At 35.0% G+C, this 27,949-nt stretch overlaps 1 protein-coding gene across 5 annotated transcripts in view; it reads right to left on the bottom strand.

Annotated features, from left to right (window-relative positions):
• The window catches only part of LOC148945269 (uncharacterized), a 120,578-nt gene that overhangs the window by 58,246 nt on the left and 34,383 nt on the right, over window positions 1-27,949 (bottom strand). For all 5 annotated transcript variants that reach the window (XM_089099570.1, XM_089099571.1, XM_089099567.1 and 2 more), the window contains exon 2: window positions 24,086-24,203. In XM_089099570.1, the coding sequence (XP_088955696.1) occupies window positions 24,086-24,203 (118 nt within the window). The remainder of the gene's footprint in view (window positions 1-24,085; window positions 24,204-27,949) is intronic.

Consider the following 27,949-nt stretch of genomic DNA (forward strand, 5'->3'; position numbering starts at 1 on the left):
AGCGTTAATTAAACTTGTTCAGCACGTAAGTTTATCGTATCGACCTATTTTGCCCCCCCCCCTCTAAAAAAATCCTGGATCCGCCCCTGCGAACGAGCCTGTGCAAAGCGCTGAAAAAGAAATAGCTAAAGGGTTAGTTGGCAACGCAAGATATTCAAAAAATTCTATGCTTAAATCGAAAGTGACAGAATATCACCAAAGATTTGGATTGCTTTTTGTTGCTCTAAACTTAGGTTTTCAAGTAGTCTATGACTCATGCCAGGATATAATTTATGCACAAACATGTATGTATTTAACCTGGTCATCGAGGTAATACGTTATAGAGTTGACCAATTTTAATCCCAACAAGTGTGCATGATTCTTTTTTTTGGAGGGGGGGGGGGGGGGCTGGTTTCAAAAACAAAACAGACAGATTACGTAAATATCAAAGACAATACGAAAAAAAGGATGAGACTTCTGGCAGAGCGCCGTACCCCAAATTGCCTCCTTCATCTACTTGTTTGCTTGCGTTATAAGGGCAAATTATTAAAAAGAATCAACCATTACAATTTCAATGTTTGTTTTTTGCTACAACGTTGACAATTTATTTTAAATGAAACAATGTATTAGATCCATTGAGATTTCGTTACTTTTTTTTAATGTCATCCCGCAACAGAGGAATTCAATTTTGAACAAATTTAGCCCAGGTGGATGATGTAAAATACATAATCATTCAAAATTCTAAGGAACAGAGAATAAATTCTGCTTTTGTTTTCAACTTCAGAAAGGAAAGAAACAAATTTTGTCTCTAATGTTTAATAAGACAGATTAAATTGTGCAACCTTCTTGGGTACCGCAACAAATCCAATAGGAAGTATCTCATAAGCATAGAACCCAAATGACATATTAATGTAAACATTGCATAGTTTTGCAACAAAAATCTGATTCGCGCTATCGTAGGGAAAAAATAACAATCCCATCGACGACCCCACACGGCGAAATCCATTTATTAAATTTCACTTAAGCAGTTAAACTTCAAAAGAATTTTTCGAATGGCTCGCATGGGTGAAAATTTCCTTAAAAGGAATTCTTTTCAAAAAGAAAATTATGGATCTCCTTTTGCAACATGAATAAAAACATTTAAATTGGAATCCCAAGAAGGAGAGTGTTCAGATGCAACAGACGATGTTTTATAAGAAATCAAAGGTTGACGGTCGCTGGTTCAATGATCCAGTTATACCATTTGCAATGAATCATACACTAAAGAAAAATGAACATGGCTTCTGTTAATGCTTTTGACGTTTTTTTCAAGATTTTTGCTCTGTAATTATGTACCATATCGCAGAGACCAAGAGTAATTGGAAGGCGTACTAAAAAGATTACTACATTGAAAACCAGCGTCATCTTCGATATGATGTTTATGACTCGAACCAATGGCTTTGTAACCAAATCAGATTTTTTTCTGAATTAAAATTTATGAATTTGAAATCAGTGCTGTAATTAATCAAGTAGTACAATCAAGATATTAAACTGAAATACAAACTTTGCTTTTTGTTCTTTTTAATATTTCAAAACCAATTTTTTTAAATGATAAACGACTGTCATATATATTAAGTACGATAGAGAAAACTAATTAATAAAATAAAAATGAATGACAAAAGTGAAACTCTAGGAGCATGAGAAAAAACATCATATTTTAGAACTTCAGATCTTTTGATAGGGGACGTGGAAATATCAATAGCGTTTAAACGGTCCATAAATATGAATGAAAATATGATTATACCAATTGTACAAGAATGTGATTTTTTGTCAAACCACAAAAAGGATAGGATGGTTTTTAAGGAACTTGATATGAATTTTGACGATTGCAGTATACCAATTTAGTGGCGATCTTGTTTCCGCAAGTCATTGCACTCGAAACAAGTGGCTATCTAATCACAAACCGTGGCGAACGCCCTGGCCGCAAGGTGATCTCAATAAATACTTCAATGATATGCTTAAGTGATCATGTCTAAAACTAATCACTAAAAATTAAAGGAAACATAAAATTAAGATATTTGTAACTTTCAAAAGGTCAGAGCTGAAGAGGCATTATTTAACAATTTTTGTGGTTTGATGCTGCACATGGATGGAAGAAGCAAATTATTGCTGACTTTTTAACCTGAATAAGAGGAATACTCCATGCTGTGATGGTAAAAAGGAACACTGTTGATAGTTACTAAAAGAAAATCTTTAGGCACATTTTTCGTGAACATATTTTTAGTTAGAGATTAGTTTTTTTTATACAAAACTAATCACACTTTCGAAATCATTCAAATTAGTTTTTGAAATGTAACACAAAAATAATTCGTGCCAATAGGATTTGTATCAACTAAAAGGTTATTTAGATCAGAAATGCATAACTTTTACAAATAAAATGTATGTAATATTTACAATTTTTTAACGGGTCACTTAACAGGAATACACGCAACATAAAAAGAAGTTGATGTGGGTTATATTACTTTGTATATTGCTAGAATATTCTCACATTTTGGCAAAGATAGGTACTAGATAAGAAATTGAAATAAAGCAAGTCATCCAAGCACCAGGGGGACACACCATAATTACGCCCACTCAACTTTTTTAGGCATGTCGTAGTAGTCTACAGGTTTGTCCCACAGTGCAAACAGAAGAGGCCTGAGATGGGTGTATCCTAATAAATAAACCATAGTTCCAAATTTGCAGTACGAATATTTTTTTTACTCCAGTATTTAAGTGGCGGATTGGAGTAGAAATCCTCTCTTCTACGGAGTTCTTTTTGATCGTTTCAAGTTTAATCTCACTTTAAACTTCAATATTATTTTATTTTTTAATTAGACAACAGCTCTTCTTTAGACATACATTTTACGCCTCCCACAGAAATAAATCCAAAATTTATAAGCAAAAATACAACCTTCACTTATTACCAAGTAGTTATTGACTTCTCCTTTTCCTTCTTCCCTTCTCCTTGTAACTTTTTTTAGTGAAAACTCCCATTCATGCAATTTTAAAATCTTACTTTCCCAACACGTACACACAAAAATAATACTTGAAACAGATTTCAGCAAAATAAAATAACATCCTAGCAGAGAAGATAAAATTAATAAGGATAGGGTCAGACATATCTTTAACGGTAGGCACTAAAGAAGAAATCAAAATGAGGCAAATCATCCAAGTACAGAGGAGATATACCATCATCACGCCGAATCACTCAGTTTTCTTATGAATGTCATAGTAGTATACAGGTTTGCCCAACGGTGCAAGCAAAAAGTACCTAAGATGGATGTATGGTAATAAATAAACCAAAGTTTCGAACTTGCGCTACGAATATTTGTTATTCATTAAGTAATGTTTCTAAGCAAAATTACAACTTCACGAAAATTTCTAAGCAAAATTACAACTTCACTTATTACCTAGTAGTTATTCACTTCTGTTCCTTTCCCTTTCCTTCTTCAGTTCTCCTAGTAATTTTTTTTAGAGTGAACACGTCTATTCCTGCAGTTTTAAATTTTACTCTAAAAACAGCAAAATAAGTTAATATCCCAGCAGAGAAGGTAAAGAAAAAATAACTAATTGTTTGAGGCCAAAATCTCAAGATCCACAGTGCCCCAGAAGAAAATAAAAAAAAGAGCAGTTAATCGAGTATTATCATTACACCTAAATTACCCTAGAACACTTCGCTAGTGTCTCAAATATTTTAACTTAGATACGAAACTCATGGAAATTCTTTTACAAAACGACACAGTCATTCTGGTATTAATTAAAACGGAGAAAAAAGCTGATGATTTTTCAAACGCTAATGTCTCAAATATTTTCACTTAGATACGAAACCCACGGAAATTCTATTATAAAAATAGATAGTTAATCTGGTATTAATTAAAACGGAGAAAAAAGCTGACGGCTCTTCTAATTTAATTTAATTTTGATTAGAACCAAATTATCACTTCTGTTTTTTGTTTGTTTTTTCCTTTTTTTTAGAGGCACTCAACCTTGATCTTATTGCCACACCCCGCCACAGGTTAACTCGACTGTTTTCAACATAATCCCGAATATCAGTTGACTTTAGCCTTGAGAAATTAGTCATGACGCTATGTTTTGTCTTTTTTTTAAATTGCTCTTGTTTGGGTCTTGTAGCTTGATTGCCAAGGTTTTGGTTGATTTAATTCAACACGAATCGTGGTATTTCAATTGTTCGCTTCCTGCATATTCAATGCCTACTAAAATTAGGTTACTAAACATTTTTTGTCGTTCTTTGCTTTATTCAAAATTGGGACCACTTTTTCATTGACAATTAAAACCGAACCACAATTGTAAATAAGCAAAATATAACCCGAATAAAATGAGTCAACCTTTCAATCTCCGATTATAAATGTAAGCCAGCTCATTTAAAGTTTTAATCTTGCTCAGTGCTACTGATCAAACAGTTCGTGGTAACGAACTGTAAGTAAGGAGCGACCCGGCTCAATCCTAACCGAAACTCTAAAAAATAGAATTTTGATACCAATAGATGCATCAAAAGAATCAGATTTTTATGCTTATTTCAAATATATAAGTTTCATCAGGTTTAGTTATACTCATCAAAAGTTACGCGCCTGAGAAAATTTGCCTTATTTTCAAAAAAAAAAGGAAAACAACCCCTAAAAGTCAAGGAACTTTAATGAAAAACGCACCATCATATTGAGCGTATCAGAGAACCCTACTGTAGAAGTTTTAAGCTACTATCTGCAAAAATGTGGAATTTTGTAAATTTTTTCTAGAAGAAAGATCATGGATGCGTGTTTATTTGTTTGTTTTTTTTCCCAGGGGTGATCGTATTGATACAGTAGTCCCAGAATATCGCGAGACGGCTCATTTGAACCGAAATTAAAAGTTCTAGTGCCCTTTTTAAGTGACCAAAAAATTGGACGGCAACTCCAATTTTCCAGAAGTCAGCCAATCACAATTTTGAAATAGCCATTTTGTTCAGCATAGTCGAAAATCTAATTAATATGTGTGTGAGGATGACTTGATCCCCCAGAGTTCCCAGGGGAAGGGCTGTAAGTTATAAACTTTGCCCATTGTTTACATATAGTGTTGGTTATTGGGAAGCATACAGGCGTTTTAAGAAGGATTTTTTCTCTGGTGGGGGGGGGGGTCGGAGTAGGGATTAAGGGGGAGAATCTGTCCAGGGAGGATGTTTCCTTGGGGGAAGGGACATTCCTATGAAGGGGGCGCCGGATTTCCCAGCATTATTTAAAAAACGATCAGAAATTAAATAAAAAAAAACAAGTTTTTTCAACTGAAAGTAAGGAGCAATATTATAACTTAAAATGAACAGAAATGATTTACGTATGTGAGGGGGTTCGCCCCCTGGTCAATACCTTCCTCTTTACGCAAAAGTTCGAATTTTGATCGAATCACATTTTTTTACTGTCTCACAACTTTATTTTTCAAAACAATAAAAAACTTTAGCGTAAAGAGCAAGGCGTTGAAGAGGGGACAGCCCCTTTCATATACGGAATAATTTCTGTTCGTTTTAAGTTTTAAGGTTATTCCTTACTTTCAGTTAAAAAAAAATTAATTCAATTTCTGAACGTTTTTGAATTAATGTAGCTTTGATTTTAGCTCACCGTGCATGAATAATTAATACGAAATTCACACATTTATTTTCCTTTTTTGGCTAAATGGCTTTCTCGAAATTTTGTTCTGACGTAACTTACGAATTAACTTACGTAACGAATTTCTACATTCGTATGTTTTCATTACGTATATTAGGGAGTTCTAGGGAGTTCTGTACTTTCAAAAGAGCTATCTATTCTAATTAACCGGCATTTGTGATTCAGGGGTTTCTGATTCGATCAAAATTCCAACTTTAGCGTAAAGAGCAAGGTATTGACTAGGGGGCGAACCCCCTCATATACGTAAATCATTTCTCTTCTTTTTAATTTTAAATGTTACTCCTTACTTTCAATTGAAAAAAAATTGTTTTTTTATTTAATTACATAAGAAGAAATCATTTTCTTTCAAACGAAAGTATAGAGTGATGCTAAAATTTAAGATAATTGTCCTGGTGTAAGAGGAACAACCGTCCGCCTCATCTTCCTGCACCTTACGCTTAACTTTGACTGTCCGTCGATCCAGTAGCCTGCTTCAAAAACGAGTACTCTTGCACAGCAGCAGCGTTATCAAAAATTTCAAACAATTCACGATGCCTCGTGAGTTATTTGCGCAAGCCTTGAAATATTTGTTTCAAATAGAATGTTTTGAAAGGCAATCGGTAAATACAACACTTGTATAGTTACAAACTGTATATTGCAATCTATAATGTTTTCGGTAAAGCACAAGTCAAACTTTAGCGTAGAGTGGGAACTAAGCGGCCAACAGCCTCCCTCGCATGCAGTATAATTTCTATTCATAAAAAAAATATTAAATTGTCGTGGGTAATTTCAAATTGTATGAACTACCAAACTATAGGATCCAAGAAAAGTTCGAACATCTTTTGAATATTTGTTCTCTTGCAACAGGCTTGTGCGCGGGGTCAGCCCTTCAGGCTCATAACCCCTTTAGCCTAGAAATTTTGAAATTTTGACGATTTTGCAAATTTTTTTTATCATATTTTCATTTCAACTTAGTTTTCATTTCAAACATTTTCCTCTTAGTTCCTTTTTCGTTCAAATTAATTGGAACTACAATCAAGATTATTACTCTTTGCTAGGTGTATCTTGTATCTTTTTCAGGAGTCTATTAATAAACGGAAATAGAATATATATATATATATATATATACATATACATATATATATATATATATATATATATATATATATATATATATATATATATATATATATATATATATATATATATATATATATATATATATATATATATATATATATATATATATATATATATATATATATATATATATATATATATATGTATTTGTAAGCAGGCTTTAAGTTAAAGAGCTAATGCTGAACAGCTTAATTTACTTTTGAAAAGACAATAAAACATGATATTTTTCATTTTGAGCGTGGCTCAGAATTGGGTCATGCCAGTTTACGCATATAAGCTGGATAAATGACCCTACATACTTCATATTTAACAGCATTACAGGGGGAGGTAAGAGTAAGATGAAGAGTAAGATGATTATCTCTAGGACATTGGAGCCTGCCTCTTCCAAAAACTCGATGATTTTTTTTTTTATAATTTGTTCGATGATTTGTTACCACGACTAAAACGTCAATAATTCACCCTGTGTGCTATTCGGTGGGCCTGGTTATTCTTAACTTTCAACTGTGTTTCTTTTGACCGACCAATCAGACTAAAAATTTTAAGATTGACCTTTTTTTATTAGAAAGGATGGAAGCACTGGGCCAGTAATTTTTATCAATGGAAATCCTTGCAATTTCACTGTCCTCGCCATCTTAATTTTACGCTTCTGCAGCACAAGTGAGACTTTGAAATGAGCAATCAACACAGAGGATTCATGAGTTTTAACTTTTTGTGGATGTTTGCTGTAACGCGACCCGAGCTTAAGCATAAAACGAACTGCAAAAAAAATTGTGCAATCAGCCATTACTTATAGTCCCCTTCAGGCCTTCAATACCTATTACTTCTAAGTTCTATGATGACATGGAAATTAAATCTATGATTTAAAGTTCAAATAAAATAATACGTTTCCAGTCTTTTCCTATAAGGGAACGTTTTTTAGTCAACTGTATGCCAGGAGAGAAATTGAAATATAGATGACACCTTTATGCTGGCCGCTAGATTACTCCAGTAAAACAAATATAAAAAAAATCAACTACCTAGCGGGTTATTTCTAATTTTCTATAGAACTTTCAAATTTGTTTCTATCGAATGGAAAGAAAGGCAGGCAAAGGTAGAAGAAAGAAAACGTCCAGGATTTAACGTCAGACCTTCAACATAATTAAAATAATTTAATCTAAAGTAACCTAAATAGTAAACTGTTTTTTAAGTCGACTCATTTTCAAGCAAAATGACCGCTTCGTGGTTTTGTCGCTCCTATCGCTTGCTATTATCGGTAGCTTGGGCCATGAGCCATAGCAGATGATGCCCACTATTCATTCAGGTTGTCCTTGGATATTCGGCCCCTACAAATAGTGCGACAACTTCACCATCTCTATTCCTTTGCTAGCCAGAGCCTTTACCCTCGTATGGCGCGTCATTGTGTCCTTCTGAGTAGGGTTTTCTGGATTTTTTCTTTTCTCAGTTGCCGCTTTTGAGAGTGATTGTGGTCTATAACCATTTTCCCGGTTCCAAGGTTGTTCCACACTAATTCCATGTTTCATGCTTGATTAGTTTTTTTTTATTTTTTTTTTATTTCCGAAGACAGTATAAATGAAGTATGACTGTTTAAACTGATTAAGTGGAAATTCATCCAAACATAATTTTCTTAGAAAACAAGAAAAAATCAGGAATTAAGTTTTGAATGGAAAGACCTTTACATGCAGTTGTGCAGTTTTTGGTAGTGGCTGGTGCCATTTTAAAAAACAAAACAAAAAACGTGGGCTGAAAACCAGCAACAAATAAGCTTCTTACGGACGAAAAGCCTTGTCAATTTTAAAAATTAGTTATGGTTATTTATTTTCACTCTTCAACGTAGCAGCACTGACGAAAATGGGTTACTGCTCAAAAAACTTTATAATTTTGGAACAACCAGAAGAATAACCTTAGAAAATTTTAATTTTGCAGGTATGAATAGACCTAAGATCGGTCATGGGAGCAAAAATATTTTATTTTGATATACCTAGTACCAAGGAGTAGTTTATCAGGGGCCAAGGGGGCAAATACCTCTCCCAGACCCCAGTTCGCCCCCACCTGAAATTTAGTATCTTCAAAAATCTTGTCAAAATTAAGCCAGCATGATTCAAGCATCCACAGAAATGCGTCAATTTTTTAGTATATCTTTGCCTTTATGGTACTATATGGTTCTTTTTTCAATTTTCACCGTCATTTTCACTTGATTTGGGAAAATTGCTCCAAGTGTATCCCCCTCCCCCAAGGATTGTGACAAAATTACGCCACTGCTATTACATTAACATTTTATCAGTGTACAGTCCATAAAAAAAGATTTTATCAGTGTTTACAGTCCAGAAAAAAAAGACAAACTTGATTTTTATAAATTTTCACGGAGGGATAGTCAGACTTGCGTAAAACTGAGGGGTACTGCTCTATGAAAAGATTAGTAAGTAATGCTTCATAATTAAATGGTAACTTGTCAAAGTTATAGGAAACTTGTCAAAGTTTCCGGCAAAGGTAAACTTAATAAAATACCGGTAATTAAAACACACTATCTAATAATTACTTAGGTCCGCCTTTCTTAGCCCAAAAGTGTTTATAAGAAATATATATATATAAATAATAGGGCCCTGACCTATATTCATGGAAGCTCTGATAAGAGCTAAGAATTAAAGAAAAAATTCATAATGACTCTTCATAATAAGTAAAACAAAGCCACAATCCCTTTATATGGACCTTTCTAAAAAGTCAAGTTTGGTTAATGCTAATGAAATAAAATAAAATAGGATGACAATATAATAGTTTAGAAACAAATTTGGGCTATATATTTGCACGTTATGGGGGGGGGGAAGCAGTGCATATATTAAATACGTAACCTAACCTAGGTACCATTGTCCCCATCTAAACTCCAAAAAAACACAGTTTAATATCGTATACGCAATTAAAACCACGCTAGACAAAGTATTTCTCTCAGTGGTGTCTTGAATCATCTTGTAAAAACGGGTTTTTCAAACCGTTGCTGCCGTTTGACTGTATCACCTCTTGTTGGACTTCTTTAGAGAGGCCCATATAAAGGGATTGTACCAAAACAAATAAAGACCGGGATTTTACTGTTTCCCAGCCTACTTCTTTTGTTTCTGACGGAAAGTCACGGCATACTTCTTGGGTGTTTACTTCAAGTTCCAACTTAAATAATATTATTTAATTTCAGCCAGAAGATAAGCCAAATACTTGTTAGCTTCCCATTATAATATAAACCAACATAATAAAAAAAAGTATAAAATTCTTAAGTAAAAAAAGACTCCAAGCAAATAATAAACACGATGTAATGAAATGTTGTAAGTAGTCGAGGTCGACCGGTTTCAGAGATTGATTCCAACAATCCATTGAGCTTCGACTTCCTATTTGAAAAACGTAACATCTAGCCTTAGAGTAATTATTTAAATCATCCAATCCATCTGGTTATTTTGGAAAGGCAGAGACATAGCTTCAATCTGTCAATTCCTTTACTGAAACTGAGTTCAATGCCTTTCCGCATGAATAGCTTCGTAGTAGGCGTATAAAAGCATAAACGGTTGAGGAACCATTTAATATCATGAAAGAGAATAAAAACATTGAGGCAATGAAGGTGACATCTTTCTATGTCACCCTGCATTGATTGTAATGCCATGAATATCAAAAACATAGACGGGATTATTACATGCCCTTAAAAAAGAGTGTTTAATGAACATAGATAGGGTGTCATCATCTTGAATCGTCTAGTTCTAAAACCTATCTAGTGAGCTACCTTATCTTGATACGTTCCTCACCTATGCTGAGTGTATAAGTTATTACATTTTCCTTCGTGGTTCAAATCATGTCAAGAGTTATAATTAACTTAATGCAGCATTGACCCGGCACAGTCTTTATGTTACATTATTAGAATGTATATAATAGTCAATATACCCTCCCCTGTACTTTTGTATTAGCCTATACGAGAAACACTCGAGAATTTGGATCATGAATGACGCAAACATGAGACAAGAAACTGGTCAAGCAACTTCTTTATACCAGACAATTAGCTCTGGCTCGGTTGGAAAATACATTGTAGCTATATTTTATTCAAATATTTTGTTGGCATTTTGGTTAGGTTAGATTAGGTTTTTTTAGGTTACGTATTTAATATATGCTTTGTTTTACCCCCCCCCCTAGTGGGGGGGGGGGGTAAATATATAACCCAAAACTGTTTCTAAACAAGTATATTTTCATCATAATTTTGTTTTATTTCATTAGCATTAACCAAATTTCACTTCTCGAGTGCTTCTCGTATAATACACAAGTACCCCCTCCCCTTCCCAAAATACTGTAACCCAGAGGTTATAAATCTGGGCTTTGAGCCGGCCAGGGGAAAACTTATACGCTCTTTTTTACGCAAAAAAACTAACCTGGTAGTACTTGTCACCCCCTACATTGGAAAATTCTGAGGTGGCACTCTTAATCCTACTTAAGAGTTTCCCCATAGTTCTTGAAGACTATTGGAGAACCAGGAACCAGTACCCTCAAATACTCTCTTTGAATTGGTCCTGAGTTTTAGAGGTTGACCTTGATCTTAGAGACTCGTAAAACAAGGCAAAGGGGAAAACATGTCCGATCTAAAGGCTACAGAAGCTCTTGGACTACAGACTCATGCTGGTATGCAAAAAAAAAAGAAAAAAAATTAGCAGTCTAATGATTGATTCCGGTTGTAAAACTTTTGACCAGGTAATGTTCTTTTTTGATTAAACTGAGGGCCACTGTGATACTGGTCTCGATAGTGTTCGGAGTTTTTCTACTTTTCAATTAAACTGCTTACAGTACTAGCTATTTTGTATCTGGTTAAGGCCTTCGCTACTTTTCCAAGTCCTAGAATTTTGTTTGGTCGCGCTACCATACTTTTCAAAAAAGTCAAAATGGTACTTTTCAAGATACCAGTAGTCACGCGTCGAGAAAAGCAAAGCTGAGATAACCAGTACCCGGTACTTATAGGAGACGCTGTATAAAGATAGGCATTATAAGTGGTTTCTCACTCCGGGAACTATATTTAAACTTTAGTTTTTTGGGGGGTTTAGGGGAACTAAAAGATACCTAGGTTGGGTTAGGTTACGTGGTATTTAAGCACTATAACTAAACCAGCGCCATAAACTGTACAAGGAAACCAGACACGAAACCCGAACAAACACCTCAAACGGCTATTTGCAAGACCTGAACTGATTGCAAAGCGTTGTTTCTCATGGAGTTTACAATATTTAAACAATTGGTGTTTTGGGGTTTAGGGGGGAGGATACCTAGGTTAGGTTACGTATTTAATATATGATATGCTTTACCCCCCCCCCCATGTGCAAATATATAGCGGTACTTATGTATTAAACGTACTCTTTTTGGAAACCAATCTCGAAAAACCCGCCCATTCAAGAGACCGCTATAGAGTAATGTAATGCAAGGCGTGGTTTTCATTGCGTTAACGATATTTAAACTTTTGTTTCTTTGGAGGGTTTAGGTGGGGGAGGGTTGGTAAAAGGTACCTAGGCTAGGTTAGGTTACGTATTTAATATATACTAAGCTTTACCCCCCCCCCCCCTTTAATGTGCAAATATATAGCCCAAATTTGTTTTTAAACTATTATATATTCATCCTATTTTATTTCATTAGCATTAACGAAACTTGACTTCTTTAGCAGTATATAAAAGAGTACCTTTAATACATAAGTACCTATATAGCCCAAATTTGTTTCTAAACTATTATATATTCATCCTGTTTTATTTTATTTCATTAGCATTAGCCAAACTTAACTTCTTTCCTGTATAGCGTTGGTTTAGTTATGATGCATAAGTACCGGTTAAGTCTTTAATATATGCTATGCTTTACCCCCCCCCCCCCTAATGTGCAAATATATAGCCCAAATTGGTTTTCTGAACTATTATATTTTCATCCTATTTTGTTTTACTTCATTAGCATTAACGAAACTTTACTTCTCACGTGACTATTGGTATCTTGAAAAGTACCGTCAAAATAGTAGCAATTACAGGGCAAAATATTACAGTAAAATAGCTCAAATAAAAATATTTGAAAAAACCTATTTACACAGATTGTTTTTTTTTTTTTTTGGTTTTGAGTAACAGAAAAAATAACGAGTCAAATTTAGAAAAGACCCAAAAATATGGTACTGGTGCATTATGTGGGCCCACCGCGATATATAGTATCAAGGAAACCAGTCACAAAACCGGTCAAACGGGCTATTTGCAAGAGACCGCTATAGATAAATGATTGCAAAGCCGTGGTTTCTCAATGAGTTACAATATTTAAACGATTGTTTTGGGGGTTTAGGGGGGGGGGTACCTAGGTTAGGTTAGGTTACGTATTTAATATATGCTTAGCTTTATCCCCCCCCTTTAATGTGCAAATATATAGCCCAAATTTGTTTCTAAACTATTATATATTCATCCTATTTTATTTCATTAGCATTAACCAAACTTGACTTCTTTAGCAGTATATAAAAGAGTACCTTTAATACATAAGTACATATATAGCCCAAATTTGTTTCTAAACTATTATATATTCATCCTGTTTTATTTTATTTCATTAGCATTAGCCAAACTTAACTTCTTTCGTGTATAGCGTTGGTTTAGTTATAATGCATAAGTACCGGTTAAGTCTTTAATATATGCTATGCTTTATCCCCCCCCCCCTAATGTGCAAATATATAGCCCAAATTGGTTTTCTGAACTATTATATTTTCATCCTATTTTGTTTTACTTCATTAGCATTAACGAAACTTTACTTCTCACGTGACTATTGGTATCTTGAAAAGTACCGTCAAAATAGTAGCAATTACAGGGCAAAATATTACAGTAAAATAGCTCAAATAAAAATATTTGAAAAAAACCTATGTACACAGATTGTTTTGTTTTTTTTTTTTGGTTTTGAGTAACAGAAAAAATAACGAGTCAAATTTAGAAAAGACCCAAAAATATGGTACTGGTGCATTATGCGGGCCCACCGCTATAGACTGTATCAAGAAAACCAATAACAAAACCGGTCAAACGGGCTATTTGCAAGACACCGCTATAGATAAGTGATTGCAAAGCCGTTGTTTCTCAATGAGTTACAATATTTAACGATTGTTTTTGGGGTTTAGGGGGGTACCTAGGTTAGGGTACGTATTTAATATATGCTATGCTTTACCCCCCCCCCAACCCCTAATGTGCAAATACATAGCCCAAATTTGTTTCTAAACTATTATAAATTCATCGCATTTTATTTCATTAGCATTAACCAAACTTGACTTCTTCGCGGTACCCGCATAATGCACCAGTACCAAAAATATTTTTGAACATCAAATACCCAACTGCAAGAACTAAAATATATTTTAGCAAAGCCTTAAAAAAAAGAAAAAAAAAACATATGGGTGTATTGAATACCATTGCATGTGATCTGGAGTCTATTGAGATGCAGATGAATCAAATGGTATTGTTACAATCAGCTAATCCTGCCAGAAATTGCAAGGTGAACAGCTCAGCAGCCACTTTCACTTTTGTACGAAGTCGAGCCTGAAGCTGATACAAAAATGCGTCGTCCAATTGATCAATAACGTAATGGGTACCTTTACCTTATGAACGTCTCAATTCTTCCTAATTTTGTTTTTAAATGTGTAGATTCCTGTTTTATTTAAACAGTTTTTATTACTGTCACGATTTTTATAATCAATTAAATGAAAAACAAATTTTTTCAACTGAAAGTAAGGAGCAACATTATCATTTAAAACGAACAGAAATTATTTCATATATGAGGGACGTTGCTCACTCCTCAGTCCTTCGCTCTTCAAACTAAAGTTTATTGGTATTTGAAAAGCTTCTTATTCCAACTAAATGGATCTTGTATTTATGGAGTCGTTCTTAAAGAATTGGGACAGGGAGTAACTTCAGCGTAAAGAGCGAGGGATTGAGGAGGGAGCAGCTCCCATCTCATATGAGAAATAATTTCTGTCCGTTTTAACTTTTAATATTGCCTTCTTAGTTTCAGTCGAAAAAACTGTTAATTTCTGATCGTTTTCAAATAACACCGATAAATTCGTCTTCCTCCTCCATGGAAAATTCCCTTGCCAAGGGAAATTCCTCAATGGAAAATTCCTCCACATACCACCCCCCCCCCCAAAAAAAAAAATTGGCATGGACAATTCCATCCTCGCTGACAAATCCCTCCAGAAAATTTCTTGCAGACGATTCCGCCTGAAAAGTTATCCTTAATTTATTTGGAAAGACTTGTCTTTTATTATTTTCTGATCATTTTGAAACCAAGTCAGAAATCTCCTCCTCTGTGAAAACTTGTTCCCGGAAATCCCATCTCCCTCTATGGAAGGTTTCTATTGCGGAGAATGCCCGCCCCCGGAAAATTTCTCCCGCATTAAATACACCCATGGAATAATCGCCCCCGACGATTCCGACCACACTGAAAATTTCCCCCGGACAATTCCCCCGGAACATTTCAACACGCAAAATTGAGTAGGCAAAGAGAAAGTAAGACAGATAAAAAGAATTCTGCATAGGTATTTTGGCAAATTCAATCCGTGTAAAATTTACCCTCCTCACAAAGAATTTTCCTCGTGACCCCCCCCCCCTCTTAAAAATACCTTTATATTTCTATTTATAAATTCTATATGTAAACAATAGCCACATTTCGCAACTTACAGCTTTACCCAGGAGCTGGGTGGGGTCATTTCATCCCTAGAGGCATAGTTACTTGACCTTTCAACTATGTTGAACAAAATTGCTATCTCAAAATTTTGATCGGACGTCTTCGACAGAAAAGAGGCGAGGGAGGCTAGTTGTCCTATAATCTCTTTAGTCACTTGAAAAGGGCACTAAAAGTTTTAATTTCCGTTTTAATGCCTTCTCTCGATTTTATAGGAACATCGGTTCGATACAATCACCCCGGGGCAAAAAAAAATAAAAACAAATAAATAATCACGCATCCAAAAAAAAATAAAACAAATAAATAATCACGCATTTCTTCTGGGAAAAAATGCATGCCCTACTGTAGTGAAACCACTATAGTAGGGTTCTATGATATGCTAAATCTGATGGTGTGATTTTAATTAAGATTCCTTGAATTTTTAAGGGGTTCCCCCGTTTATCAAAAATCTCATAAATTATCTCAGGCTCATAATTTATTGATGGGTAAGATTAAACTTTATTAATTTTATATATTCGGAATCAGCATAAGAGGCCAATATCATTGATATATCTATTTGTTATAAAATTACTTTTTTTAGAGTTTCGGTTACTATTGAACCGAGTCGTTCCTTACTTAGTTTGTTACCACGAACTGCTTGATATGTGCATACGCAATATTTTAATATATTTTCAGATGCAGAGGACCCGGTGGTGTCGTACCAAAAATGGGAACCCACAGTAATATAGATAGATAGATAATTTTATTCACCCACTCGATACAAAACCACAAATGGCACGAATGGAGTATAAAGAAGAAGAAAAAAAAAAACAAAAAAAAACACTTAACTGAAAAAACAAAAACAAACGTTACGATACACCGCCAATAAATAAAAAAATTATTACAAAAAATCACTAGGGACGAATTAAACTTGCCAGACTACTAGGCCCAAGCGACCCCAAAAATTCAGAACGACGTTTCGTCACAGCAGCAATCGGATCTGTGATACCGAATCTTGCAGACATCTTGGAATTTTTAACCCACGGTGGGGTATTTAAAAGAAATTTTGCATATTTGTAAAAAAGTGATCGAAGGTTTCTTTTATCACTAACACTAAATATATGCCAAAACGGTGATAAAGCCAGAAAGTGTGGGATCACCAGTGCATTATATAGCCTAGCTCGAATTTGTCGATTATATTTCGCATTAGTTGAAGATAGCGCCCCGTAAGCCTTACGTGCCTTTTCTGCGAAATTACTTATTTGGCGAGCACGTGTAGATGCCATGTTATGACCTATAGGCATTCCTAAGTACATTATGGAGTCAGACAGTGGAACCTCTTGAGCACCAAATTTGACAGCAAGATCTATACAATCTGCATTTCTCCTATTGAAAGCAACAATCTCGCTTTTACTTGCATTAAAAGATAGGCCTATCTCTCTATAAGCATCATCTAGAATCTGAAAATTTTCTTCAATACGAGACAAACATCTACTTAAATTAAAAATATCATCTGCGTAATTAAGTAATGTTACATCCAAACCTCGGAAAATGCAGCTCATTTGCACTAACTTTTGGGCCTCGAGAACACTATTATTATACAACCGGGGTGACGAAATTGCACCCTGCCTAATGCCCTTTCTAACCGGAATAGCTTTTGGTAATACAATCGGCCCGTTAGGAGACGGGACTTTAACTTGGACTCGAAGCTTCTTATACATATCCCGAAAAGGCAAAATAACCGATCGGTCCACACCACGTTTATGAGCAGACACTAATAACTGGGGATGTATCCCAGAATCAAAAGCACGTCTAACATCGTGACTCGCTAGAGTAAGGGATTCATTCAGTTCATCAGCTTCTATTAATATATTAGCAAGAATATAATGGACGTGCTCGCGACCAACACCTTTTTTAAATCCGAACTGATTATCGGGGGTAGAACATTGAAAAGCAATATGATCTATAACTAGCAATTCCATAAGCTTACATAAAACCGGCGAAACAGTTATAGGGCGGTAAGATACGCATTCAGACGGATTTTTCCCTTTTTTCAAAATAGGTGTAATTACTCCAGTACCAAAAACATCGGGAACGAGACCAGAATTAAAGATAATTTGGAATAGAAGCTCTAAATGACTCAGGAGACCAGCAGTACCATGTACAAGATGCAACCCACACAACTTGTCGACACCTTTCGATTGTTTCTTTTTTAATTTTGAAATTGCACGAATCAGATTAGGAACAGTTACTATGTAGCCAACACCAGAACTAGGCAATTCCATGAACTTATCAAGTTCGACTTCATATTTATCTTCAAGATCTTGTTCGGGTGGAGAGAACTCAGAAGTAAAGTGGGACACCCAATCTTGCTCAGAGATCACAGGTTCGACACTATTCTGATCACCATTACGTTTAAGAAATCTCCACACAGCATTTGGATCATTACTTATCAATTGACTATGTTGATCGATCACTTCACATTTATGCTTAGACAAAATCTTAGCAAATCTGCGTTTGCTGAACAGCCGAACTTCATTTACAACACCTGATTTCGGACGACCACACTCGTTCCAGAGCCTAAGCCAAAATTTTGCACGACCACATGCTTCACTTAGAGCAGGGTTTTCGGACCACTTTGGAATTTCCGTTCCCACTCGGACAAATGCTGTACAATAGCTGCTAAGCAGCTTTTGCTAATAGCTGTACAATAGCAGCTTTGTCCAGTGGACAATATGTCCACTGGACAAAGCTGCTAAGTCTGTTCAGTTCAGAAGAGGGGGGAAGGTTTTTTTTTTAGGAAATTTCACGAAATGTTGAAACTTACTGATATATGGTATCCTGGAAATCTCTGGAAGGATGGGCTGGCACCAAGCCGCCCCCCCACGGGTATCCAGACAATCTGGAAGCTCAATGGTCTGAAGTTTAAGAAAATCTTTCTATCCGCATATTTTGGACGTAGGCTACATCTGTTCAACGGAGAAACTGCCGAAGCATTTTTCAGCATTTTATGGTCAATAATACTAAGATTGTTTGCAGATAAGAAAGAATATGTTTCTAGAATAGGGCTTTTCAAGAGATTAGAAAACGCCAAAACTTTCAACAACCGAATATTTTGGTCCGGATATTTTGGCATATTCATCACCATCATGTGCGTAGGGAGGGGTGGCAGCTGCCCCCTCTAGACCTTCAAATTTACATTAGATATGGCTGAAAAAGCAGATGGTTTGGAAAAAGCAGTTGATAAAACTCCATCACACTATTGACTGCCCCCCCTAGACAATATGCCTGCCTATGCCCATGATCACCATCATCAACAAATAGAATACGAAACAGCAAAATTCGAAACGATTCCACCCTTTCTCAACCAAACTTGGCGTAAATAAAAATGAAGATGATGCCCAGAACTTCTTTGCATTTGAACCGCAATATCAGGTTTTAATGCCTGTTTACTTATATAATATAATAAGGCTCCTTTACTCGATAAACGTTTTTTCACGAATCGAAGTATGGCCAAAATAAATATGCCTCTTTAGTGTACTATTGTGCGAACAAACAGATTTTATTCTCTCGTGTCTCTATTTAAAAATTAAATTGAAAAAAACGAGTTTTTTATTCGCATATTAATTTTCCTTTTTTTTTGGCTAAATGGCTTTCTCGAAATTTTGTTCTGACGTAACTTACGAATTAACTTACGTAACGAATTTCTATATTCGTATGTTCTTATTACGTATATTAGGGAATTCGCCCCCTATTTAATACCTCGCTCTTTGCGCTAAAGTTCGAATTAGGATCGAATCATAAACCCCTGAATCACAAAGGGCGGTTAATATTAGAATAGATAGCTCTTTTGAAAGTACTAAAAAAAACATTAGCGTAATTTGCGAGGTTTTGACTAGGGGGCGAACCTCCTCATATACGTAATGATTTCTGTTCTTTTTAAGTTTTATTGTGGCTCCTTACTTTCAGTTGAAAGAATTTTTTTTTTATTTATTTAATTTCTGATCGTTTTTTAAATAATGCTGGGAAATCCGGCACCCCCTTCATAGAAATGTCCCTCCCCCAAGGAAACATCCTCCATGGAAAGATCCTCCCCAGTAACCCCTACTGGACCCCCCACCTGAAAAAAATCCTCCTGAAAACGCCTGTAGGCCTATACTTCCCAATAACCAATACTGTATAAACAATGGGCAAAGTTATAACTTGCAGTCCTCCCGCCGGGAACTGTGGGGATTAAGTCATCCTCAAAGACATATTAATTAGATTTTCGACTATGCTGAACAAAATGGCTATCGCAAAATTTTGATTGGGTGACTGTGGGAAAAAATGGGCGTGGGAGGGGCCAAGTTGCCCTCTCAATTTTTTTGGTCACTTAAAAAGGGCACTAGAACTTTTAATTTCCGTTCGAATGAGCCCTCTCACGATATTCTAGGACTACTGGATCGAAAAGATCACCCCTGTAAAAAAAAATAGCACGCATCCGTCATCCTTCTTCTGGCAAAAAATACAAAATTCCACATTTTTGCAGGTAGGAGCTGGAAACTTCTATAGAAGGGTTCTCTGATACGCTGAATTTGATGGTGTGATTTTCATTAATGTTCTATGACTTTTAGGGGTTGTTTCCCCCTTTTTTCGAAAATAAGGAAAAATCTCGTAACTTTATATGGGTTAGACCAAACTTGATGACACATATATATTTGAAATCAGCATAGAAATTTGATTCTTTTGATGTATCTACTGGTATCAAAATTTCATTTTTTAGAGTTTCGGTTACTATTGAGCGAGGTGGCTCCTTACTTACAGTTTGTTACCACGAACTGTTTGAAAATATATCTGAAGTCATCTTTCTTAATATCAGCCGTCCTTCCATGATAATTCTTTACTTTATTAGGCCTTTAAAATTCGTTTTTTATAATTTGTTTACTAGCCAAAATAGCTATGGAGTAACCTTTACCTGGTGGTAAATACTATGTTGAAATATGGAAGAATATCCTAAAAAAAACTGTAAATTCTGTAAACTCAAAAATGTTCTCAATAATGCTAGATATGAAGTCATTATACCAAACACAGTCGAGAAGTTTGCTGAATATAAGATCTGAGAAAACCGTTTTCATAGCCACAAAGACAAATGACGGGTGAGGGAATACATTGGACTTGCAGAATCTGCGCTATATATTCGCACATTGGGAGGGGGGCTATGTTAGGTTACTTTAACCAAACCCCCTAATGTGCAAATATATAGCTCAAATTTATATTATATAAACTAAAGCATTATATTTTCATCATGTTTTGGTATATTTCATTATGATTAACCTCACTTCATTTCTTGAGTGTTTGTGGTACAATACATAAGTACTGACGTATTTATGTGTATCAATGAAATCCTTTCAATACCTCCCCCAAGTTGTTATGACTTTTCTTTTCACAAAAAAAATTACCAACTTAAAAAGTTCAATCATTATGATACGAGATCCCCTTCTTAAGATTATAGGTGTGTAAAAATAGGTATACTTGTTGAGAATCCAGTAAACACGCGAAGAACCGAATCTAGAATCTAATGAAATCCTAATGAAAAAAGGTTTCCTCTGTCTTCTGAGGTATTGCTCACTCCATGAAAAATGTTTAAACTTCAGTTTTTTGGGGTTGAAAGGGCAAAAAAAGGTATCTAGGTTAGGATACGTATTTAATATATGCTATGCTTTAACACCCCCCCCCCCATAATATGCAAATATACAGCCCAAATTTGTTTCTAAACTATTATATTTGTAACATACTTTGTTTTATTTCATTAGCATTAACGAAACTTCGCTTATCGCGTGTCTACTGGATTCTTGACAAGTACCAAAAAAAAGGCATATTTGAAGAAAAACTTGCGTCATTATAACGGTATGAATGCAATTGTAAGCAAAAATGTACTTCGGGAGAACTAGACTACCGATACAGTGTATACCTTGAGCAAAGCTTCTATTTGATCTAGCAATGACAGTTTGTTTGACAACATCCTAAAAACCCATTATTTGCTTACTTATCCAGATTCGAGTATCAAATAATGGATACTGACCGGCAAATACTGTTATTAAGGACGCGTGCAATAGATACAAATTCTGACTAAAAAAAATCAACTGAATAAGAATTTTTCGCCACATTTCATGCATCAGTTGCAGAAAAACACGCATAGCCTAGACTTATTAGAATTGGTACTACGTGTTATCCCGACCACACTCAAGAAGTTTGATCGGTTTAAAAACAGGTTTTCTGTGAGCACTCTCAAATAATCAGCTTAGCCTAAGTGAAATAAAGTAATATGCAGGTATATCTTAGTTAAAGTTGGTTAGGTTAGGTATCTAATATAAGGCGTTCTTGGCGGCCTGCTTTCCATAATTCTCTGTTGTAGTTTCCATAATTTTGTTACTAAAGTAATATATTTTCGTTCTATATGTATATTTCATTATGTATATTTCATTATTCGTTCTATAAGTATATTTCATTATGATTAGCCTAACTTCACTTCTTGAGTGGGGTCGGGATAACAAGTAAGTACCTTAGAATTTAGTAACCAAAATTTTAAGGAATAGGTTTATATTGGATCTGGAATTAGCGTTGGAAGTTTGTAAATCGATGTTAGAATAAGAAGCCTGCAATATAAAACTGGATTTTTAGCCTTCACAGTAGGCTAATAGTGGAATCTAATGATGAAAAAACTTTCAATGGGTGGGATTTTAAATTCACAACATTCAAGACACTAGCAAAGCACTTTAACAAATTGTCCTTGATAGTACGCAAAGGTCTTTCAAGTCTGAACAACAAGTGAGAATTATAGTTCTTACAAAAAATATCTATATTAGGTTTTGTTACAGTCTAATTCTTATTCTCTATTTCTACATTCCGAGGCAACAGACTCATTATTAATTCCCACCTTGTCTATCGACGTTAATGGGAGGGGGGTGCAATCGCCCCTAGATTTGGAGAAATACCTCTTTTGGCATTTTAATTGAAAAATATTTCTTTTTAGGTATTTTTGTTGGAAAAATGAATCAAAATTGCCCCCCCCAGGGTTTTGAAAAACACTTTGCTCCCTCTCCCAAAATTTTCATTAATTAGCACCACTGGCCTTGCCGCTAGTCCCTTAGCCAGTATAACCACATGTTTTTTTGAATTTGTTGACCTTTGCCTTGAAGGAATCAGAAAATGGCTTTGGCCGAAAGCACCTCTCTGGTAAATAAGTGCCATCCTGACTGAACAAAGCTGTTTTCGAAGTACGCTTTCCAGAGCATTTTCCTCATAAAATAGTCTCACAGACAGACATAATATATGACTGCGGTCAGCAAACTTATCTCCAAAGAGCCAAACAAGAAACATTTTGCGATAAAGAAAAGCCATGAGAGCTAATCTGTTTATTAATTTAGTAAATCTTTAATATAATTTTAAACCTCGATTAAATTACGGGCACACAGAATAAAACTTTATTTCATAATTTAATAAAGATTTTAATCGATGATAAAAAAAAAATAAGGACTGAGAAACACTTAATAATACTTGACAGGCAAATGTTCCTATAATTTCATTTATTTTTCGCATAGTTTGCCACTGGGCAAATGTTCGAAGCAACAAAACCCGTCCACCTAAAGAAAGTCTAACGTTGACATTGCCCTTTTCCCATAAAGTCGTAGTGTAGAATCGGAAGTACTATCTTAGAAAGAAGTACAGTAGGCTACATAAGATATATGAGGTTAGGTTGGGTTACCTTATCCTAATTTCTCCCAGGCTAATAATGTAGAATATGGGGTCCTTTCTTCCTGACAGAATTTTCTATACTGAGGAAATTCACCCTACTTCTTGTCTGCTTGCCTTTCGTTTCAATTCCAGAAAATGAAGAGTTTTCAGTATAGCTTAATTGTTAACATTCCAGTATTTGATAAATACAAAGTTGTTTTGATCTGACGTTTGGAAGTCAGAACCGGTTGGGTCTACCACAAATGTATACCGATGTTTGTTCATTTATTTTGTTTATTGCGGCAAATGAGACGAGGGTGAATGAAAACATCAATAGGTGCAAGAATAATCATTTGCAGTCTCACAGGTGCTTGCAGAAAGGTTATTTCGAGTTTCAGTAAGATTTTGGGAGGTACAATAATTTTCGGAAGAGTTTCAGAGAATCTAGGAGAAACGAAACCTTCGTTCGGGGAAAAACTAAAAATTTGGGGGATTCCCCCCAAAATTCGAAAGTAGTAAAACACTGATGATGACCAACACTAACAGGACCTATTGAATCGTACGAGTCTTCCCCCACCCCTCCTGTGTACCCCTCAGTCGACAGTTCTGCTAGACCCCCACTTAAGGGGCCGAAGGACTTTAACCGGCTCGAGAACCAGGATTCGCTGACCATTGCTATATGATACTCGTGTTTCATGTTAATTAAATAGATTTTTCACTCCTAACAAAAGAATTGACCTTAGTTCCATTTAACTTTTCTATTTGAAACTGTGTTGCTGGGGTCAAGTTCAGTTTTCAATGCATATAAAACTTGAATTTGACACGAAAATTTGTCATTTGTTAAATCAGTTTTGGTTTATACAGTACAGATATACCATCTTCTTTAGATCTTTAAAGATATTTGAATTTGTTTTCACAAATTCGAAAGTTTGATATATACTTACTCTCAATAGTTTGTCTTTTTGCTGCCATACATCTTCTTCTTCTTCGGGAACATCCAACCTTAAATCATCTCGCGAACGAGATAGAATTTTCCGACGCGACACCATTCTATTTTCTCGCCTAAAAATAAACCGCATTTAGATTATTTATAAACAAAGCATGAAAAAGACTAGGTAAAAAAAAAATGCAGATTCATAAGAAATAATGAAAAACTCTGGAGAAAAACTAGGGCTATACCTCAGGTGAAACCCTTTGTTGCGCGATGGAAAATATGGATAAGCTTTAATTAGGTTTAAAAAATACCCTTAGCTCATCATTACTCGAAACCATGAGTAGATCCTCCAATCTATAAAGTTTGTCCAGCTCACATATCATATGCCTTGAGGAAATCTATATTCAAGGTTATTAAGTGGTCATCTGTTCGAAAAAAGAAGTCCACTGACCGACTTATTAAAATAGTGAAATTGAGTGTATACCATCTGCGCAAAACTTAAGTGATGTTGATTTGAAGGCAGTGACTAATGTAAAAGAGCAGCAAAAGTGAATAAAACAAAAATTTGATACACAATAAACACGGATTTGGAATCGGGGGGTAAAGCATACAATAGATTAATTACCTAACGTAGGTCCCTCCCCCCCTAAACCCCAAAAAACCACAGTCTAATATCACATGCGCAATGAAAAACCCGCTATCATGGCCTACTCTATAGAGATTAACAAGTCAAAAACGAGCTTTAGCTTTGCCTACACTAGAGTACTTAAACCGAGAGGCCCGCATAATGCAAGAGTACCAAAAATGCATATAAATAAATTATTGGTGCTTTTTTCAAGTTTTTTTTGGGTAGTTATCTAATATATAATGCACACTCTAGAACTTGTGACTCGAACATGAGACAAGAAACTGGTCAAGCAACTTCTTTATAGCAGACAATTGGTTTTTGCTCGGTTGGAAAATACATTATAGCTATAGTTTAATTGAATATTAAACTATATTTTGGTTGGTATTTTGGTTAGGTTAGGTTACGTATTTAATATAATGCGCTCTAGGCTGCCTCCATTTCATAATTTTTTGTGGTAGTTTTCGTAATTTTGTAACTAAAATACTGTATTTTCATCGTATTTTGTTTTATTTCATTAGCATTCACCAAACTTCACTTACCGAGTGTGTATTATATAATAGACAAGCGCCTATTTTGTAACCAAGAATCCCACCCCCGAGCAAAAAGTCCTGGATACGAACTTACCTCCAATGCTTCCAGTGCCCTTTAGGACACATTCTAACACGAATAAGCTGTGACACTAACGTCATTACAATAAGTTGTGGTACTTATTTAGAATCCGATAAACACGCGAGAAATGAAGTTTCGTTAATGCTAATGAGATAAAACAAAATAGGATGAAAATATAAGTTTATGAACAAATTTGGGCTATATATTTGCACATTAGGGGGGTGGGTGGGGGTAAAGCATAGCATATATTAAATACGTAACCTAACCTTTTTTTGCCTTTTTTGGGTACCTTTTTTGCCCCTTCAACCCCAAAAAAACTAAAGTTTAAATCTTTGTCACGGAGTGAGCAATACCTCACTAGGCAGCGAAAACCTGTTTTTCAACCAGCATCTTTGAGATTTCGATGCGGTCTTTCTCGCGTGTTTATCGGATTCTAAATAAGTACCTAAGTTGTTTTTACACATAAAATCTTAAAATTTCTCCCATCCCAATTTGAAAGGAAATACAGTTGAATTAATACTTTTTTACGGTATAAGCTGTTGCTTGAATATTTGCATTGTTATGTCTTAGGGGGAATTATCTTAGGAAATTTGATGAAAGAAATTTCCCAAGTTTATAATGCTCCGATTTCTGTAAGATTGTTAATACAGTAGGGCTTGTTTTAAGCAAGACATGCGGTGGAAGTATATCCTGTAGATATATAACTGATAATTGAAGATTGGACTTGCTGTCATCTAGACCAAGAAGTTCATATATTTAAAAAAAAGTTCTGTATTTGCTTCACTTTAGTGCAAGATTTACCCGTTGTCACTCCCCCCCCTCCCCGCACGTATATAAGTGCTCTATGGACGTGTCAAATTGAAAAAACAAACTGAAAGTTTTATGCAAAGAATAGAGCTTTTTCACACGTAAAAGAAAAAGATATAATCTTTCACCAAAATAATAAGAATTCGAAAATATAACTGAATTTTCAAAAAATACAATCGACATAAAAAATCTGGCTTTAGTATCTATTGAAAAAAAAAATTCACATAATTTTTCTAAGCGCCGTTATAGTCAATTGTCATTTAGCCTATTTTATATTGCTTTAAAATCTAACTGTCGATCTGGCAAACAATATTTAGTCTTAGTATATTAATAGGAATCTTAAAATAGGCCAAAGGCTAATAGACTTAATGAAGAGCCCTTATTGGTTCCGTTAGTTCTACATAGCCAGATTTAAGGCTTAAATTTTAAGCTGTAATTTCATAAACAAGGGCAATCTTTGAAAGTAGCAACAATAACAATTATGATCAAACAGTTTATGGTAATGAAACTGTATGTAGGAACAACCCGGCTCAATAGTAACCAACAGTCTAAATAACGGAACTTTGAAACACATAGATGCATCAAAAGAATTAACATAGTACGCTGGTTTCAAATATATAAGTTTTATTCAGTTTAGTCTTACCCAAAGTTACCCGCCTGAAAAAATTTGCCTTATTTTCGAAAAAAGGGGGAAACACCCCCAAAAAGTCATAGAACTTTAATGAAAATCACACTATCAGATTCAGCGTATCAGAAAACCCTACTGCAGAAGTTTCCAGCTCCTATCTGCAAAAATGTGGAAGTTTGTATTTTTTGTCAGAAGAAAGATCACGGATGCGTGTTTATTTGTTTTTTGTTGTTTTTTTTTTTTCCCCAGGGGTGATCGTATCGATCCAGTAGTCCTAGAATATCGTAAGAGGGCTCATTTGAACCGAAATTAAAAGTTCTAGTGCCCTTTTTAAGTGACCAAAAATTGGAGGGCAACTTGGCCCCCTCCCACGCTCATTTTTTCCCAAAGTCACCCAATCAAAATTTTGATATAGATATTTTGTTCAGCATAGTCGAAAATATAATAAATATGTATTTGAGGATGACTTAATCCCCCATAGTTCCCGGGGAAGGGCTGTAAGTTATTAACTTTGCCCATTGTTTATATATAGTATTGGTTAATCGGAAGTATAAAGACGTTTCAGGAGGGATTTTTTTCTGATGGGGGGTGTCAAAGGAGGAGGTTACGCCGGAGGATCCTTCCATGGAGAATGTTTCCTTGGGGGAAGGGACATTTCTATGAAGGGGGCGCCGGATTTCCCAGCATTATTTAAAAAACGATCAGAAATTAAATAAAAAAGGTTTTTTTCAACTGAAAGTAAGGAGCAACATCAAAATTTAAAACGAACAGAAATTATTACGTATATGAAGAGGTTCACCCCCTAGTCAATACCTCGCCCTTTTCGCTTAAGTTTTTTGAAGTACTTTCAAAAGAGCTGTCTATTCTAATTAACCAGCCTTTGTGATTCAGGGGTTTGTGATTAAAACGAAACTCGAACTTTAGCGTAAAGAGCAATGTATTGACTAGGGGGCAAACTCACTAATCTACGTAATAAAACATACGAATATAGAAGTTCGTTATGTAAGTTAATTCGTAAGTTACGTCAGAACAAAATTTCGAGAAAGCGATTTAGTCAAAAAAGGAAAATTAATATGCAAATTTCGTTCTAATTATTCATGTACGGTGATCCAAAATAAAGCTGCATTAATTCAAAAACGTTCAGAAATTAAATGAAAAAAAAAGTTTTTTTAACTGAAAGTAAGGAGCGACATTAAAACTTA

This window comes from Artemia sp. Qi Xiang Cuo, chromosome 13 (assembly GCF_049724085.1).
Source record: "Artemia sp. Qi Xiang Cuo chromosome 13, ASM4972408v1, whole genome shotgun sequence".
Taxonomy (NCBI): Eukaryota; Metazoa; Arthropoda; class Branchiopoda; order Anostraca; family Artemiidae; genus Artemia; species Artemia sp. Qi Xiang Cuo.